General features: G+C 50.0%; 1 protein-coding gene across 1 annotated transcript; it reads right to left on the bottom strand.

Annotated features, from left to right (window-relative positions):
- Window positions 1-410: 410 nt before the first annotated feature.
- Window positions 411-8,040, bottom strand: errfi1a (ERBB receptor feedback inhibitor 1a). Its single transcript, XM_076025376.1, has 4 exons — window positions 7,693-8,040; window positions 4,663-4,868; window positions 4,445-4,533; window positions 411-3,737 (listed from the first exon to the last, which is right to left on the bottom strand). The coding sequence occupies exons 2-4, from the start codon at window positions 4,812-4,814 to the stop codon at window positions 2,635-2,637; spliced, it is 1,344 nt and encodes a 447-aa protein (XP_075881491.1). The 5' UTR covers window positions 4,815-4,868; window positions 7,693-8,040; the 3' UTR covers window positions 411-2,634.
- Between the last annotated feature and the right edge of the window lie 10,204 nt (window positions 8,041-18,244).

Consider the following 18,244-nt stretch of genomic DNA (forward strand, 5'->3'; position numbering starts at 1 on the left):
GTCGAGTTTGAGACCACGCCAGCGGAAGACACTAGCTATTTGACCCGTCATGCTGCGTGGCTCACTGCGGCTTAGGCTCCATGCCCAGACCACATGGACTCAAGTCAAGAGTGAAACACTCGCAACATTGTTGAGTGCTTAAAAAAACCTGTAGGCGCAGCAACGCTGGCTGCCACCGCAGAGCTGAGCTGTCATGAGGCAAGGAGAAGGAGAGCGTTTTATAACCAGGAAGAGGAAGGCAACACTACTGTACACCTGTCAATCGACCATTGTAAGTCACTCTTCTCTCTCTGGATAGAGGCCAGTCACAATAAGGTGAGACGCACGAGGGTGTGTGCGGCTGATAAAACAGGCCAGGCAGCTGAGCCGAGGCCCGACCTGACAGATTGGAGAAACGGCACCAAGCAGGCTCATAAATAAGTCATTTTTATTTTCGCCACACTTCTTCTTCTTCTTTTTTTTTCCTTTTTCTTTTTTCCAAAGACTACATACGTTTCAACTATGCATGAGAACAAATGGAATTGTTAAATACTGTACACAGCATACTGTGCTCCTCCCTCCCAGTGCACGTCTTCACCACAGCAGAGTCATTCCCGCACAAAACTGGTCTTCATTCACTTTCAACGCCTCTCGTAAGACATACGAATACCTTAAGATTAAATAATATCAGTGTTTTGATGTAAACATTTTTTTTCTTTTTCCTTTTTTAATGTCCAGACGTTTAAGTCACAAGCAGGGGCTGTTTTTTTTTGTTTGTTTGTTTGTTTTTTGTTTTTTGCGAAAGCAGAAGGGAGCCGTATCGGTTTCAGTGAGCGTTTGACCTCAGAAATGATCCCAAAGTGGACACCAAGTGTTGGATATCAGGCTTACTTCAATACGTGTGCTACATTTCACTCTAACATCCGAACACTTTTGCGAAACGATCTACAACAATAAAATTCATACATTTTCTGGGCTGCCAGCAGCCTAAGTCTCTCTCAGACCACACCTACTGCAATCATGTAAGGCAGGAATGCATGTGCAGAACAGGAAAGTCTGTGTCAGGGAGGTAAACCCTGTACTCTCTTTGTAATATGTGTGAATGAACAGGTTGGCCTGACATCTCCTGATCATTAGTATTTCTTTTTTTTTTTTAGTGTTGTCCTTTTGCAAAGTTACGGAATTTGGATTCAAATTTAAAATGAGAATAACGTCAAAGGGAGGTAGTACTTGAGGCAAATTAGTTCCAAGCAACAACTCACAGCTTGATAAAAAAAAACAAAAAAAAAACCAAAACAATAAAAACAGAAGCTTTCCTAACAGCTTGATGGAAGTTGATGAGGAAAAGCATACATTCACATAATCTTTCGACGCTTCACCGCTTCCTATGCAACAAAGCACGGCTGGAAAGCCAGCTCGTGCAGATTTTGTGTGGATTGCTGAGAAGCAGGCGCTGCGCTGACGAGGATTTGTTTTCCAACGGAGCACAACATTTTTTTTTTTTATCACCAGATTAGGTTGGGTTTTTTTTCTTCCAACTGCGGTTCACATGCACAACCACCATACATACACACACTCACACGTTTACAGACAAGTACACCATAAAAGCTGCACTAGGCATTCAAATGGGAACATGCATAGCTACCATTTATGTACTTGTGTGCACAAGACGTACCATGACAATGTGCCATGTGGGAAAGAAACACAAACAGGTACAGCCGTCCGAGTGAGACTGTAACTTCATCGAGGCAGAGAGACGGTACTGGTATTGACAAAGAACAAAAGAGAATGGAGTTTGTGTGCTAGTTTCCTTCATTGTTGTTTAAAATATAAGCTGTGCCCCAAATCGCATATTTCCATTTGCATACTGCAAAGCAGCGCACATAGCGCTAGCTGCGCTAATTTTAAACGTGCTGGGAGTGACGGCAAAAAGAGTGAATGGGCAATAAATCTGCCACCAAGAATTATGTTACCATAGCTAGGATACTGGTAGCTAGCTAGCTAGCTTGAGGAATTCACTAGCTGGCTTACACCACTTCCACTTTGAGGGTGTCCATCGTTTCACACTTCATTTTCGGAGCGTGTGAATGGTACACGGCATTTTCACATACTCCCTCATGTGAACACAAGAGAATTTGGTACTGAATTTGGTACAGAAGTATGCAATTTGGAATGCACCTGCTGCACTTAGACTTCATATATTAATGACACATGGTTGCATTACTGACCTTTTGTCCCTTGTGAGACACAAAAGCAGAATCCATGAGATCTCACAACACTGCGGGCATGAGGTTCAAGGCCCGCTTGTACCTTCAAATTGTACCACATTGTCAGCAAAAAAAAAAATTGCCAGACAACGTCAAATAGCGCAAAAATAAAAATTGTATCAAAAATAAGCTCTACGACGTCGAGTTTTGCCAACGAGAGATCGGCGTTGAACCGAATGTCTTGATCAGGAGAATTATTCTGACGTTACCAGTAACTGTGTGCACATAGCCTGTGTGTGTTCAGAATACATAAGGGCTTTTTTAAGATGACTTCAAGCAGCAGTTTAAGGAAGTGGGGGAGTGGTTGGGGGCAGTTAGCGTTGAACTTCACAAAAGTTTTTTCAAGTGTTCCAGTGGAGCCAATTTCCACCAACTTCCACGACACCGTTCAAACCAGATCCACCGGCGCTTTCCTCCTGGCGTGGCTGTCCCAGTTCGAGTCGGCGTGGCGAGCGCTGGCGCCGTCCATGACCCTCAGGAACTTCTCCACGCACGGCGAGTCCAGGAAGGCCGGCCGCTGCGGCAGCAGATAGTAATGGGTGTTGCTCGCCTGTATGCCGTCCTCCATCACCGGCAGGATGCAGGGGGAGCCCTCGCTGTTCTGCCTCTGCAGACCCCTGCACACAACATAGTTGGGGTCCGGCGCGAAGCTCTGAGTCGGGGGCATCACTCCGTTGACGTACGTCGGGAGGCTCTTGGGGCTGGGGGTGCGCGAACCCCCGCCCCCTGGCAAAGGTTCACGCGGCGGCACCTTGGGCGGTTTGTCCTCGTCGCTGTAGGCCCCCGGCGAGACCTCCGCCGACCAGCGGCGGTAGTTACCCGTCTTGACCGTTCGCGGGGGCACGGGGGGCGGGACCTCGGGCTTGTCCGTGCCGTTGGGATAGCGTTTGGGGCACGGCAGGCGGAAGGCGACGGGCTTGTTGAAAGAGCCGGCGGGACCCGAGTGGGAGCGACGGAGCCTCTTCTGAGATTTGTCCTGCGGCCTCTGACTGGAGACCTGCTGTTGCTGCTGCTGCTGCTGCAGCTGCACCTGCTGCACCTGCTCGTACTGTCCCTTGACTTCCTGTTGAGTGTGCGTCCGATGCTGCTGCTGCTGCTGCTGCAGTGGGCCGTCGTAATAAGCGGGGTTTATTTGCCCGCGGTCCCGGAAGCTCCATCGGCTGTGGAGCCCGCGCATTTTTTGACAGGGTTCGGCGGACACCAGGCAGCAGCTCTCGTCCGTGCTCATGAAGGCCTCCACCTCGCTGTCCACCGCCGGCTCCGGAGGGACGTGGCTCTGCGGCGGGATGGGGGGCAGGGGCTTGGAGCAGCGGCCCCCCGGCGTCTGCGGCGGGCTGCCGCACACCGACAGCCTCTGGAAGGAGGGCACCACCTGGTCGTCCTCGGCGGGGCTCGGGCTGGACGGCTCGGCCGTGAAGGACAGGAGGGAGAGGTGGGAGGGTCGCGATTTCTTCTGGGGTAACCGCAGCGAGCCGGAGGCCAGCTTGTGCCCTGGAGGTCGAGGGAGACACATTGTTACACGATATTCACTTCAATGCAGTCGTGAAGCACAAACACTTTGTTGGTGTACTTGCGGTAGATCCTTCAGGTATCTGTACTTACTTGACATGACTTTTTACTTTTACTCTCTACATTTGCACACAAATATCTGCACCTTCTACTCCTTCCATGGGAAAGACATGCTTGTTACTTTTGTGTTTAAAAGTGTTAAAATGTTACAAATTCTGTTGATAGTAATTCACTTATTACTTAAGCTATTGTTGCTTGAAGTGGAGCTATTTCAGCAATTGTGTAATTAAATGTAAAACTGGATCACATTTGAGAGGGAGAGTCCTTTGGGTTTGAGGTCACTGTTCAGCATGTTTTCGGTACTGCAGTCCAAGTAACAATAGTATGTCAGTTGAACTGGTCAGTTCTTTTACATTTTTGCAAAATTATCAACAAATGTATTGTTTCATTAATGGCAAAAAATATCATTTTTTTCAGTAGCTGTACTTTCTTACTTTTACTTGAGTAAAAGAGTTGAATCAGTACTTTTACCAGAGGATTGTATTCTTTTTTTTTTTTACACAAGTCTCCTTACTTTTACTCAAGTACAGAATGTGAATACTTTTGCCACCTTTGCTTTAAAGAGCAGCCCAAAACTCTCGGTGCTTGCGTTGATTTTTTTTTTTGCGCCGACAACGCAGTGAACCTACTTTCGTGAGTCACGGCAGGTGGAGGCAGTCCCTTCAGCTGAGCGCGAGAGGCGTGATCTGTGTGCGCCGTGTCAATACTGAAGTAGAAGCTGCAAGAGGGAGACAACAGCGGGCAGTGAGGTCAGAGCCGGAAAACATTCAGAATTCAGAAAGTCGTGCACGCGGATCAGAAACGGGTTCCCTTCCGCCCCAGTTCCCCCGGCAGCTGATCCACTCACTTGTACAGGTCTTCGGGGTACTTCCAGGTGGGTTTGGATTCAGCCATGCTGTGACAGTAGCTGCCCCCCCGGAAGGGGTTCTCTATGGGAAAAGAGGTCTCCTGAGCAGTCAGGCCCACTGTGGACATGCTCCAGCCACACTCGGGTCGCATCAAAGCCAGGAAACACTCCGATCGCCCGGCTGGCTCCGCCCACCTCCGCTGCGCCTGCAAGAGAGCCGGAGACGCAGCCATGAATGAAGGTGCAGAGCGGGTTTGGCACAAAAAAAGAAATTAACAAAAAAACAATGTTGAGTTAGTGAGGGGGTGAAGACAGCCAAGGATTTGAAATATCTTTAAAGGAGTTTCAGACACTTTGCACTTTCTTTAAAAAGTGTGTGTCAAAAAAAATGTGTTTGGCTTTTGTGTTTTTGTGCGTTGAAACACGACGAATACGAGAGAACAGACCACAATATCGATCCTCAGCTGTAAAACTGTGTCAAGTCACTCGAAAGGAAACAACAAATCAAAAAGATGCATTGCTAGCATGACAGTACATCAAAAGGCAGATCATCCCGCCCTCTTGAACCGGCCTCGCTGGACTCAGTTGGCTGGACAGAGATTTGGCAGCACAGCTGAAAAACTGAAGGCTGCTTGAGTGATCACAGAATAACCCTGACATGTGCAGTCCGACGTGAGGACTCATTAGACCTGAATTTCCACAGACTGCGCCTCGTCTCTCTCTCGCTCTCTCTCTCTCTCTCTCTCTCTCTCTCTCTCTCTCTCTATCTCTCTCTCTCCTTCTCTGTCTATCTCTTGGAGTGCCTCTGCTTGGCTTTACCGCCCGACCGCTCCGCCGAGGCTGCAATCTGGCTCGTCCTGAACGGCCTCCTCCTCCTCTTACCACAGATACACCTGGTGTCGCAAGACCTCCTCAAGTCAAATGACCTGAATGTCGGTGTCACGTCAAGTATGTGTCGGCGGGGTGGGGGGGAGACGAGCGAACAGTGTGTACAGTGCTCAAAGGAAAGAGGGGGGTGAGGAGACGGCGCGGCGCGGAGACGCAGCGGCTGCGCAAAAAAAGTCAAAAGAAAAATACATGAATGAAGGAAGAAGTGGCAAACAGCAGTGAAAAAAGGAGGGCGGCGCCGTCCTCAGCGGTGCATCGTTTTGAAATAAATAAATAAATGAATAAACCTCCCACGTGCCCCCGCTGACCCGGCCGTTAATCCATTTTTTTGAAGAATGCGGGGAAACAGGTGGAAACACCCGCGCAGGCTCGTCAGCGATCACCCCCCCCCCCCCTCCCCCAACCCACCACCCACCCCCCCCACCGCGGGGAGCGAGCATGCACGACCCCCCGGAGACCTCCACTCTCCCTCCCTCCCTCCCTCCCGTCTCCTCCCTCCTCAAAATGCGGCGGTGATGACGGAGCAGAACCACAGGGGCCTCCACCCATCCGACCTCGTCCCCCCTGAGACCGTATTTATGCCCCCCCCCTCCCTTCCCCCCGACTTTGTTTCTCGCCAGCTGTCGGGAAAGCAAAGCTCTGAAACAACAGGAAGACCCCCACCACCACCACCACCACCACCCAGAGGAGGAGGAAGAGGAGGAGGAGGAGGAGGAGGAGGCGGAGGACGAGGAGGAGGACGAGGAGGAGGAGGACGAGGAGGAGGAGGAGGAAGGGGGGGGAGGGGGAGGGGGAGGAGGAGGAGATTCGGGGGCATCAACCAACCGTGGTGAGACAAGCTGCCCAACCAGGCGTGCGATCATCACCCCCCGACTCTGGAGGGGGGAGAGCAACATGATCCCTGATAATGAACCCCTGAGGGGGTTGTGGGGAGGGGTTGGGGGGTGGGGGGGGGTTGCTGGTGCTTCCTCTTGCAACAGGTGCAGGAGAGGAGGACAGTTCATCCTGGCAGCTCACCAGAGCAGCATTTACAGGCAGCCGGATAAACCGAGCGTGGTGATGTGGAGGAGGAGGAGGAGGAGGAGGAGGAGGAGGAGAGGGTGAAGGAGGAGGTGGTGGAAGAGAAGAAAGAGGAGGAAAAAGAGGAGGAGGAGGAGGAAGAGGAAGAGAATGGCCAAGTGAAAAAAAAAGTCCCTTTGACCTGGCAGAGGAGGAGTTGGGGGGTAAGGAGGTGGTAGGGGGGGCGGGGGGTCTTGTTTTATGGGGCTGGTCCAGGTTATACAACAGAGGAATGACCCCCAGCAGGCACCCATGGGTGTCTGTCTGTCTGTCAGCGGTGATGTGAAACACATTGGAGCTTTGCCTCTTCTTTTTTTTCTTTTTTTTTCTTTTTTTGATTCAAGGTTGTCGCGGGCACGCACGCGCGCACGCACGCGCGCGCACGCTGTGAAAGAAGTTCACACCCCGCTCATGACACCCCTGCAGCGGTTTCCAAGCAACCATACCCGCTCTACCTGTGCGGCAAGCAAGCAAGCAGGCGGGCGCGCGCGCACACACACACCCCCTCACTTTACCGGATTGCGATAATAATGGTTAAAAGCCCTCTAGCAGGCAGGTGACTCACGCCACCACACACACACACACACACACACACACACACACACACACACACACACACACACACACAAGCCAGCAGCTACTTGGCACGGCCGCTTCACGGTGATGATGAGGATAACACGGAAAAGGTTGTGTTTTATTACTACTATTTATCATTGTCGTGGCCCCGCTTTATTTAGCTGAGGGTGAGGAAACCGAGTGCACTGACTGGAACACTGGAAGTTTTAAGGGCTGATTGGGTGGAAGAATTAGCGCCGGGGTGCAGAAGTTGTGCAGGTGCGCAAATATGAGCGGGTAAACAAAGTACAAGGAAATTTTTTTTTTTTTTTTTAAAGGACCCTTAGGTTGGCGCGCAAGGCTGCTGGAGGCAAGGTTGCATCAATCGGCGGAGGTGGCACACACACACACACACACACACACACACACACACACACACACACACACACACACACCAACAACAGACAGGCGTGACGCGGCAGCTACAACGCGGCTCGTTTTCAAATCACGTTTCCCGGCCGGACTCACCAAAATAGCTGCGCGGCTCTTCCTGCGCTCCTCTCCGGTCCAATATAGCAGCAGCTCCCGGGGCGTCTTCACAGTCGGTGCGGGCGGGTCGGGGAGAGTCGAGGGGGTGAGAGAGAGAGAGTGAGTGAGTGAGAGCAAGGGGAGGGAAGCAGTTAGGGGGTTTAGTTGAGTCTTCGGCCGCTTCTTCTTCTTCTTCTTCTTTTTCTTCCTCCTCCTCCTCCTCCTCTTTTAACCATTCCTCGATTTATTTATTTCCGTTTCCACTATTGCATCAGAGACGACGGGACGGCGCGGCGGCGTTGCGACGATGACGCCCCGCTCATAATGTGACACTTGAACACAAGTCCTGCGTTATAGTGTCTTTATAAGCTTCACCGCACGGGAGCCGCCGGCCCCGCCCCCCCTCAAGCACTTGCCCTTAAAGGCGCAGGCGCCACTTTGTGTGTGTGTGTGTGTGTGTGTGTGTGTGTGTGTGTGTGTGTGTGTGTGTGTGTGTGTGTGTGCGTGCGTGCCTGTGTGCGCGCGCGAGCCTGCCACAGTTTACGTGCAGGGCGTCAGGGTTAAGCGTGCAGAAGTGGGCCCTTAATATACACGCACGGGGCGTGATTGCGGGTTTATTAGCTTTTTATTAACGTTGCGGGAAGGACGGAAGTTAATAAAAACGTGCAGCGGATGAGAGTCAGCCAGTCAGCCAGTCAGCCTGTCAGCCTGTTTGACCTCCATTGGGGATGAGGAGGAGGCCCAAAGTGCACGTTCGGCACGTTTTTTTTTCCCCTCCCTTTTTTTTTCTTTCTTCTTTTTTCCTTCATCTGGAGGCGCAGCTTCGCGTGCATCTCCGGCCGACAAACACGCTGCCGAGCGCAGAGAGAGGAGAGCGCGCAGGTCTGCAGCGGTGGAGGACGGTTCCGCTGTGCATAACAAAGACAGCGGGCACAGAAAACTGCTGTTATCTGCACCGGAGCCTGTGCTGGCGGAATAAAGGCCAGATTGTTTAGCTGCTCGCTTATCAGATCACCCTGGCCCTTCTCTCTCTCCCTCTCTCTCTCTCACCCTCTCGCTTTCTTCTTTTTCGGACAGACTTGCTCTCTGTGCATTGCTTAATAACGCCAGAACATCTTCTTTTTTTTCCCCCGCTTTGTTCAAAGGGACAGTTTCACGCGGCGGCCCCGGCCCCCCCGCACCCTCCGCCACGTCCACACGAGTCACTTAGCCTACTTCCAAAAGCCTCGCGAGTGGCGTCACCTCGCCGACCTGAGCTGCACAAACCCAACAGTGACACGCACGCTTAACCAAACAGAGCGGCACAATGGCTACAAACAACTTGCGTTGAATCAATAGTGGCAGCAGAAGCAGAAGGTGTGGGTGGAGAGAGAGAACAGAGCGTTCTTGTGCCTGAGTTTGTAAGACCTTTCAGCTCGGGCACAAGACCCCCTCCACGCCTCCTCCCCCGCCCCCCCCAACCCTAAACCCCACCACAACAAGCTCCCGCTAATCCCACCCCCCCCCACCACCACCCCCTTTAGAAAATGAGGCACATTTTTTGGATTCCCCTGGAAGAATGGAAGAGGAAGGGGTGACTGTTCCACACGGAGAGCTCTCCAACTTGTGCTTGATCACATTAAAAGTCATTTTGGGATGACGATGACGATGATGATGACGGTGATGATGGTGGTGTTAAAGCAGCGTGTGAAGGATTCCTAAAAAAAAAAAAGTACTTAAAAATCAAACAAACACGCTCGATCAGCCAATCGTTTGTGTTTTTCGAGCTTTGCGAGGCTGAAACCGTCCGAGCGTCAAACAGCAAACAGGCGCATTCAGCGGGATAAATAGTCTCCACACCACCGACCTCTCCAGCCAGCCAGCCAGCCAGCCAGGCAGCCTGCCAGCCAGCCAGCCAGCCAGCCACCTACCCCGCCCCTCCCCTCCCTGTTGGTGAGCGTGTGTGGCGTCATCACTCGCAGGAAGTTCCATATAAAGTTAGCCAGAGAGAGAGGTAGGGAGGGAGGGAGGGAGGGGAAAATAAGCCGAAGCGGCTCGGATGAGAGCCGGAGATGGCAGATTGAAGAGTCTCTGTCACTCTCAGGAAATATGACTTCTTCTTCTTCTTCTTCTTCTCCTCCCTCTCTCTCCTTCGCCCCTCGCTGCCTCCTGCCTCGTGACTCACGCTGAGTGTTGTCCGCAGCCACCCACCCCACAAAGAAATGACACCTTGGGCTGGTGTTTCCTAGGAACCAGCAGCCAGGAATTCCCCTCTCTCCGGCCGACGGCGCTGACACAGTGACGCTGCTGAGGTTTCTCAGCTCCCATAATGAGCGTCACACCGGCAGGCAGGAAGGGCGGAGCCGGCCCGCGAAACCGCTGCTCCACCGGCGTTAATCATTCATTCACTATGGAGGTCACGGCATTGATTGCTCCTGCAGTGCTGAGGTAATTAAATGATGTGCATGTTCGCCATGCGGCCAAAGCTCACCCTGATATAAACACAGGCGCTGAGCGGCCCTGGGCCGTGTGACGTCAGCACCTGTTCACCCAAGCGTGCCGTCCTTGTGTTTACCTTTTTTTTTGTTGCTAATTTTAGATGGCTCGGTTTAATTTTTACAGGAGTCTGCCCGGAGAAATGGGTGCTTCAGCAAACGTTCCGGTGGATGCATCCGAGAGAAGGCGAAAGAGCGATTTGACCTTTTATCAAGGAAAAGGGTTTTTAAAGTAGCGCGTGTAAGACAAAGGTTTTCGGCTTTTTCTGTTGTCAAGGAGATGACATAGATTGTTTACTGTTGGTTTAACTTGCCACAATACCTTTTTTATTTTTATTTTTTTATTTTACTTTTTGCCGATATCCGATAAGCTGATATTGTCCAAACGCTTAATTTCCGATTCCGATAACAACCCATAAGTTTTGTTTGAAGATTTGTTCCCCAAAACTACTTTTAGGTCACATCCCACATCTCTCGTCATGGAATGCTTACTTTTATTATGATGCCTAGCTAGCTGCATTCCACAAATCAACAATGTCTGTGGAAAATAAGAACACCACTTTAACTCATTAGGTTTTCATATCGGAGGAAAAACCGATAACGATATGTACAGATATTACAAAAAATGCTAATATCGGGTCGATGTTATCGGACATCCGTACTATCAACATATGTTAGAGTTCTGTTTGGTGTTTTTCAGACCGTGCCTGAAATCGCACAATTTCGACAGGACACCTCAGTGTAGCAAAATACTTTATTTCAAAAGGGGATCCTGTTGTCTGAAATCACACACTGCTACTTTACATGCTGCGCGAGTGACGAGTTAGCACAGCCACCCACATTAGCTAGCATGCTAATGCCATTTTGTCATTACTTTGTCGCCATTATGACGAAGGTGTGTATCATTTCTGAGACTTAAACTTTTCTTCGACTGTTGTGTCTGAGTGTTTGAATAGCACACCGCATTTTTCCAACTCACTTCACACAACCAAAATATTTAGAAGAATGATGCACCTTTGCTCTTTGGGTGTTCTTCGCATCAGAACACCCGAGTCAGATTTCAAATCTGACTTCTAACCTTGCTTCTCTCAGCTGTCTGTGTTGTGTCTTTGGTGCCTTTAAAATGAAATGACCAAACTGACTATGACAAAATATCAAAAACAAATATCAAGTGCACACAAGCAGTCAAGTGTGCTCAGTCTTTTCAGTCGCAGAGAGGATGAACAAATTCCACAAACACACAGTGGCTAGCCGGGGGTTTGTAACACTCCCAAAATGACACATAACAGTGTTTTATTAGCTGGATTTGTATCCACGGAGAAATGGCAGTGACACAAACGAGAGAAAGAGCTTTTGAAGTTGAAACACCCCCGTGGTTCACACTGCCATCGAGTTGTGTCACAGAGGACGGCAAAGTCGAGGTTCAGCCTGACACGTCATGTGTTGCAACAGGACAGCGGTTTTGGTCTGGCAGGCTCTGTCCCTCTCACACAGGCAGAGGCACATTTGGCTGCTGCCGTGGAAACAAAAACACAAATCCCCGGGCGACGGGCCCGTGTCATCTCTCACTACAACATAAATATAAGCCGAATGAAAGCACTTTGACTCCCATACCAAACTTCTGAGAGTCAGCTGCTTTGGGGTATTAATCACTTCCTGCCTCAACGCCAACGACGGACTTCTGGGAAACGCGGACGATGATGTTGTGGGGCCAAACCTCCTCACACGCAGGTATTCCCTACTTGGGAATGCGGTACAATTAAGCGCCGCAATAAGGAGTCATGATTGCCTCACTCCCTTTGGCACTGTTATGGTGAGCGATTAAAGCGTAGCCACAGCCTGCTGCTAGCGATTGGGTGGAGCGAGCCAGTCCGCCCCCTTGATGATGTCAGGGTGTGTTTAGTCTCCGCGACTTGAGGATCACTTCAGGCGCAGACTGGGAGGGTTGAGGGTTGGGGGGTGTTTACGACGTTATCATCCTCTGACTCCTGTTAGCGATCATATTAGCTTGTTGTACTCCCAGCTCACAAGCCGCGGCTGCTCTTCCTCAGAGTGGGTGTCTTGAGGACGCAGAAGAACCTTCAAGCGTGAATGTAGGGTGAACTCTCAGTCCTACGTGGCTCTGATGCACAGTCAGACTCTCTCGTTTTGAGCCTGGTTCCTGTTTCGGGAGGGGAGAAGCTGTGAGAACGACAGCTGCAGCGCGCTGGAGAGCGTCACGCTGCTTTTGACTCGGTCCCGCCTCTGGTTCGGAGCCAACCGCGCTCACAGGCCGCGCCGCTGGTGCTCAGTTGACTGACACAGTTGGGAACGAGCTCCTCGCATGTCCGGTTTTTACAGCCCCTGCTTGTTATATTTGGTGCGCAGAAAATCCATCTTTTTTGGTCTGTTTTCATTCTCTGCTCTGGGCGCATCCCTGTATCCCGAAGAGATACATCATCGGGTTCCTGCCGCGCTGCTTTCCCAATGACCAAAACAGGAGTTTCTGGCATCTGGCCGATGACTATCCCAGGTTTCCGGTGATCTTTACGGTGGCGGGCCGTCAGGGCTAGCAAGGCCTCCTCTGGTGGCCTAAGCATACAAAGACATACAAAGTTACTGTTTTTCTTGTAAATATGACAATAAAGTTACTCTCCATTGTCTGTTTTCTTCGTGTCATATAATCTACTTTGTTCTGCTGCTTCCATTGTTGTGTAACACTAGAGTTTTTCCAGTCATATGTCAGCTAGCTTGCCTTGTCAGGTTCAGCAACCTGACGCTGAATCACCATTGCAGGCTCCTGTGTGTGCTGTAAGTGAACGGACCACAGTCAGTTTCGATAGCCAATCAGAACTCGAGTCTATGATGCCAAGGTCATCTAGCTGGCCTTACACTTAATGCTGAATTGTGATTGGCTGAGCACCCATGAGAGCCGGCAGACTTAAGTCACCCTGATAGCAGGAGGAGGAGAAGGTAAATTGTCGAATCATCTGCAATTTTGTAATATAATAAAGTGTGCGTTATTGTTCAATTGTTTTGCTGTTGCATATTCTCAAAAACAAATGCAAATAATCAATTCTTCCGGTATTGTCTCATTGCTGTCTTATATGAAACAGTGACAATGCACAGTTTATTGGACGGACTTGTCTCAGCTCACATAGCAGCGTACTTTTTGACGGACTTATCAAAACTTTGTTGACTTACGTCTCAAAATCTGCATTTATTTTGGGGTTTTGACAGTATTGATGGTATTACTGGGGGATTCGGGTAGGACCAAGTGCCACGTCAGTGAAGGCCTAGACGTGAAATGCACTGGATCCTGACTCCGCTCCAGAGAGATGACGGCTGTTGGCCTTTGCCTGTTGTTGTTGCAACCTTCGAATCCTGAACAGCAAGCGACGTCCCGGCGGGGTTCGCTCTCCCTCTGATTTCCTGTTCGAGCCAAGACACAGCGGACGGCTCAGCTCTCGCCCCCCCCCCCGCCCCCGATTCACGCATCAAAGAGGGGCACTTCCAAAGCGGCGTAAATCAGCAGCCGCGAGATTATGAAAGAACCCAAAAGAATCCCAGGCCCTGTGGAGGAAAAGAAAAACAAAAACACACACATGCGCCATGAAGGGCGCAGTGTGCGCTCGCGCCACGGCGGGCGGGTTGGGCGAGCGGCCGCCGACGCTGCCAGCGTGCGCAAGATGAATGCGTGCGGCGGGGCCCCGGTGACAGCGGCTGAGTCACGCAGGGCAGAGTGTGTACTTTGTCAGTGCGCCTTTTGTTCCATTCACACATGGATTTAGGCCTCGCGATGAAGTCAGCCAGACGACCTGATCCAGCGGGAGGGGGGTGGGGTAGGGATCCTGCGCATTAATTCCTCGCCACACACAAACGCCGCGGATGGCCGCTCACGCCAGCCGGCCGACAGGTTCAGGAGAGCGAAGATGAGGCTGGTTTTCACTTTCCGTCGCTCGCCAGCGTGTCGGCTGTGCAGCTGCATATGTTTTGGTGGTGGTGGTGGGGGCGGCAAACTGCAGCCCTCCAGGGGGAGAGAGAGCCGTGCGTGCATGCGTGGGTGGAAATTACAGCCCTGCCTAAGATGTCAGAGGTGAGGGTACGAGGACTGGAAGTGCCGGGGGCTAAAAGCTCGGCGGGTGAATAAACTGCAGAGCGACGCCGCTTGAAGCTTTCCTCCAGGGTCGGGAGCAAGGTCGAGGGAGCCGAGAGCAGCAGACAGAACTTGTAATATCGGCAGAGTGATCTGCAAGGTGCGATCTGTTTGTTTATTTTTCTTTCATTGAGTGACGTTGAAGAGCTCCTTTCGAGATTAAAGATGCAGAGGAAGGAAAGGCCGCGAGTGAATCAGTTGCGTGTCAAAAGCATCCTGGGCCAAAGCCAAAGCTGTGCTGAAGTAAAACTGGAAAGTGAAACTTCAATATTGCAATCATGTGCAATTTAAGCATTAATCACAATGTACTGGCTCAGTGCATATAATGTTTTTTGATGATTTCTTTATTTACTTTGCATCTTTCAAAACAAGGGTATAGGCTTTTGTTTTGTTTTGTTTTGTTTTGTTTTGTTTTGTTTTGTTTTGTTTTGTTTTGTTCTTGTTTTTTTTAAAAAAAGATAAGATCTTGGAAATCTTGACACGATGTAAAACTGCATGAGCTTTTACAATGAGGTGCAATGAACCTTTAACGCGGCCCGCAGACAATTACTGCAGTGCCGCCGGACCATCGCCAGTTGGTCAACCGTGATGCATGTTTGTATTTTTTTCATTCTCCTATCTTTCTTACCCACATCATGTGCTTGTGCTGCTCCTTTCAGCCCCGGTGCAACGCGAACGGCGGCAGAGTCGCTGCCGTGAGTCGCTCTTGCACGGTGCATGTTGCAGACACAAAGGAGGATGAGTGAGGTTGGCCGGCTGACAGCGGCGGAGCCACCTTCAGTGTTCTGTGTAAGCAGCGCTGGGCGGAGGGAGCGTTCAAAGTCAACTTGAAATAAGCCTTGTAATTATCTCCGAGAGGGCAGATTATATTCAGCTCAGCCGAACAATAAGGTTTTATCACTGCTGCACTCCGTCACTGAAAAAGCTGCGTAGGAAGGGAAGATGAGGGCTGTGGTGTGGCCGAATATTATTACTATAATTATAACTTAAACTTAGCCTCTCAGACCTGCGTTGTGGCTTCACCGTGGCTCCGGAGAGCGGACGGAGGGAGCTCCACTCAGACTGAAAAGCAGATTTAATGCTTGCTGTTACTCATAAGTGCAACAAACTTGGTTTATCTCGCTCTGCGCCTCCCCGCTGACGCTGCCCTGCACACGCAGCCGAACTCTGGTCCCCTCCAGGAAGTAAATCAGCTGCCTCAGACCAAACACTGTGAGGGCCTCCGGAGCCACAAGGCGTGCGTGTGGGAGGGTTGCACTGAGTCGACAGGGCGGCGTGTGCTCGCTACTTCCTTGCAAAGGGAAAAAAAAATAAAGAGATGAAAGAAAAAATAGAGTTGTTGGGAGGGCAGGGGAGTATGTAAACTGGGCGAAAAGATGATTAAAAAGAGGAGTCACACACCGCCGCCGGCGCTCCCACACGGGTTCACGGGCGACATGTACATGCATGCGTTTCAGTCGTCAACTTTTATTTCCTCACGTCTGCGCTTTGAAAGCGGCAGCCTGTACTTAGCGCCCTCTGCCCACAAATCTGCCTTTAAACACGGCGCTCGCCTCAAGCTTCCTGACGTAATTACACCACCATCCGCGGCCTTTTACCTCAGCTGCCTCTGCCGCGGCACGCTCTTTCACGTCCGTGTGGAAAAAAAACAAAAACAGGCCGAGGCATTTTACACGCAAAGATATCTCGCAGCGTGCGTGTCCCTCTGACCCCGGACTGCCTTTGTTGAGCAGCTGGCTTTAAATAGTGGAGCGTGGTAGGAGACACACGCTGACACTTCCTGTGTTGCACGGCCTTGATTCTGGAGCCCGTGACTGACCGCAAGTGGCCCTGAGTGCCGCAGCAAGATCAGACTGTTGGAAGCGGAAAGATAATGGAGTCACTTGGAAACGATGGTTTCTTCCGTGCAATTCCGTCTCTGTTCCGAAAGACTTTATACTCTTGGTCTGTTGATATTACTGTCCAAATAAGAACGGCTTAAGCACAGTAAGGTATCTTTCATACCATACTTTGTTACGGTACTTAATTCGATTTTAGAGGTAACTGTGTGACTTTTTGCTTTGACTACCTACATTTGTACACAAGTATCTGTGCTTTCTACTCCCTGCGTTGGAAAAACGTGCTTGTTGCGTTTGTTTTTGAAAGTGTCTAAATGATACGAGTTCTGTTAAAAGTAATTCACTTATCATTGTTGCTTGGAGTGGAGCTATTTGAACTATGCTGTTGTGTGCTTCAATGTGAAAAGTGGGCGATATTTTAGAGGGAGATTATTTTAGTGAACCTCTGCTTTTTAGTTTTTGCAGGATTATCAACGAATGTATTGTTTCATGAATTGCAAGAATGTTTTTACTTTATACGTAAGTTCATTTCAGACCCTGTACTTTCTTACTTTAACTTATGTAAAATAGCTGAATCAGTACTTCACCAGCGTATTTCTTTCTATATAAAAGTATCCATACTTTTTTCTTCAGTCCAGAATGTACAACAACATTTTTGCCACCTCTGTAGTTTAGTTGACCCGGGAGACGTCAGCGTCTGTGTTCCTCATCTGCGGGCGACGACAGCCGGCCGTTCGGCTCTGACGGCCTCGACTCATCTCCTCCTCCCCCCCTCTATATTTTATTTCCGCAGCACTTGTGTGCCTGCAGGACGAGGAGACCGGACGGAGAGGAGACCAATATTTACACAAGTCAAACCACAAACACGCACAGATTGACCCTCTAAGGCCCCCATTGTGTCATAAATGAGAGAGCGGACGCGGCAGGAAGGAGCAGCCAGACAGACAGACAGACAGGCAGACAGACATACGGTGAGGTGGCTTGTCTCTCAGTGTTTGCTTAGATTAGAGCTCAAGCTGCGAGCGGAACGGACGGAGGAGACCGACACATTTAAGTGCTTGGCGTCGCTTGCGAAGAAAAAAAAAAATTAAAAGCAAAACACTTGTCGACAAGGTGATGATGGCCCAAGATTTCCATGCTCATTTGAAGTGAGCTCGCTGGCTGTTTCCACTCAAACCCATTAATCAGTCAGTACTCGTTGAAATAGCCAACTCTGAGTTGTCTGGGAACTTTGCAAGCCCCACACAAATCCCAGTGAAATATTTCGGTGTGGGTCACTGAAAACCAAATTTTAATCAAAGAATGTGTTTTTTGTATGACGACTCGAAATCTGAACCTGTACGCTTCTATAGCTTGTTCTAATCCTACACTTCCAACCTGGACGCACGCATACTGAACACTCAACGGCCTCTTTATTTGGTACCTGGGCCTGGCCAGGTGGACTTGAGAAAGTGGCCGGTGAACGTACGTCGCAGGTCAGTCAATGAACTGTGCTTCTTTGCTCAGGAAAACAACCCTATGACGTCACAAATGGCGCACAAGTACAAGCTGTCACCTCCAGCTTCCAGCTCCCCCCACCCTCTGGAAGTCTCTCCCCACCGACATCCGTAACTCTCCGACTCTGGACAGTTTCAAATCACACCTCAAAACTCACCTTTTCTCCCTGGCTTTTCCACTTTAATGTTTAGTTTAGGCCACTTCCCGTTTTTTGTTTTGTTGTTGTTTGTTTGTTTTGTTTTTTGGGTTCCTTGAAAGGTGCTATATAAATGGAAGCTATCATTATTTACTACCAAGGTACAAAAAAATGACGAGTTTCAGCGGGAGGTGAAATGTGAACGGTATTGTAGCCCTAAAATCAAGGCTAAATGTGCTGCTTAATTAGAGGTCAGTAGAGGCTTTTGGATAATTAACCTTTCAAGTCTTCTACACGGGAGGCCACAATGAAAAAAAAAGTAACTGAAATGAGTTCAATATCTATAATATCAGACTTTAAAAGTCTCCTCCGACACCCTGTTGATTGAACTCAACGGTGTGGGGAGGCTCCGACACTCTCTCCCAAACTGGACCCAGTGTGAGGAGGCATACCACAGTCAGACCAGATAAGA

This window comes from Nelusetta ayraudi, unplaced genomic scaffold (genome assembly GCF_046127955.1).
Source record: "Nelusetta ayraudi isolate G7.1 ecotype Tasmania unplaced genomic scaffold, CSIRO-AGI_Nayr_v1 ptg000017l, whole genome shotgun sequence".
In the NCBI taxonomy this organism is placed as follows: domain Eukaryota; kingdom Metazoa; phylum Chordata; class Actinopteri; order Tetraodontiformes; family Monacanthidae; genus Nelusetta; species Nelusetta ayraudi.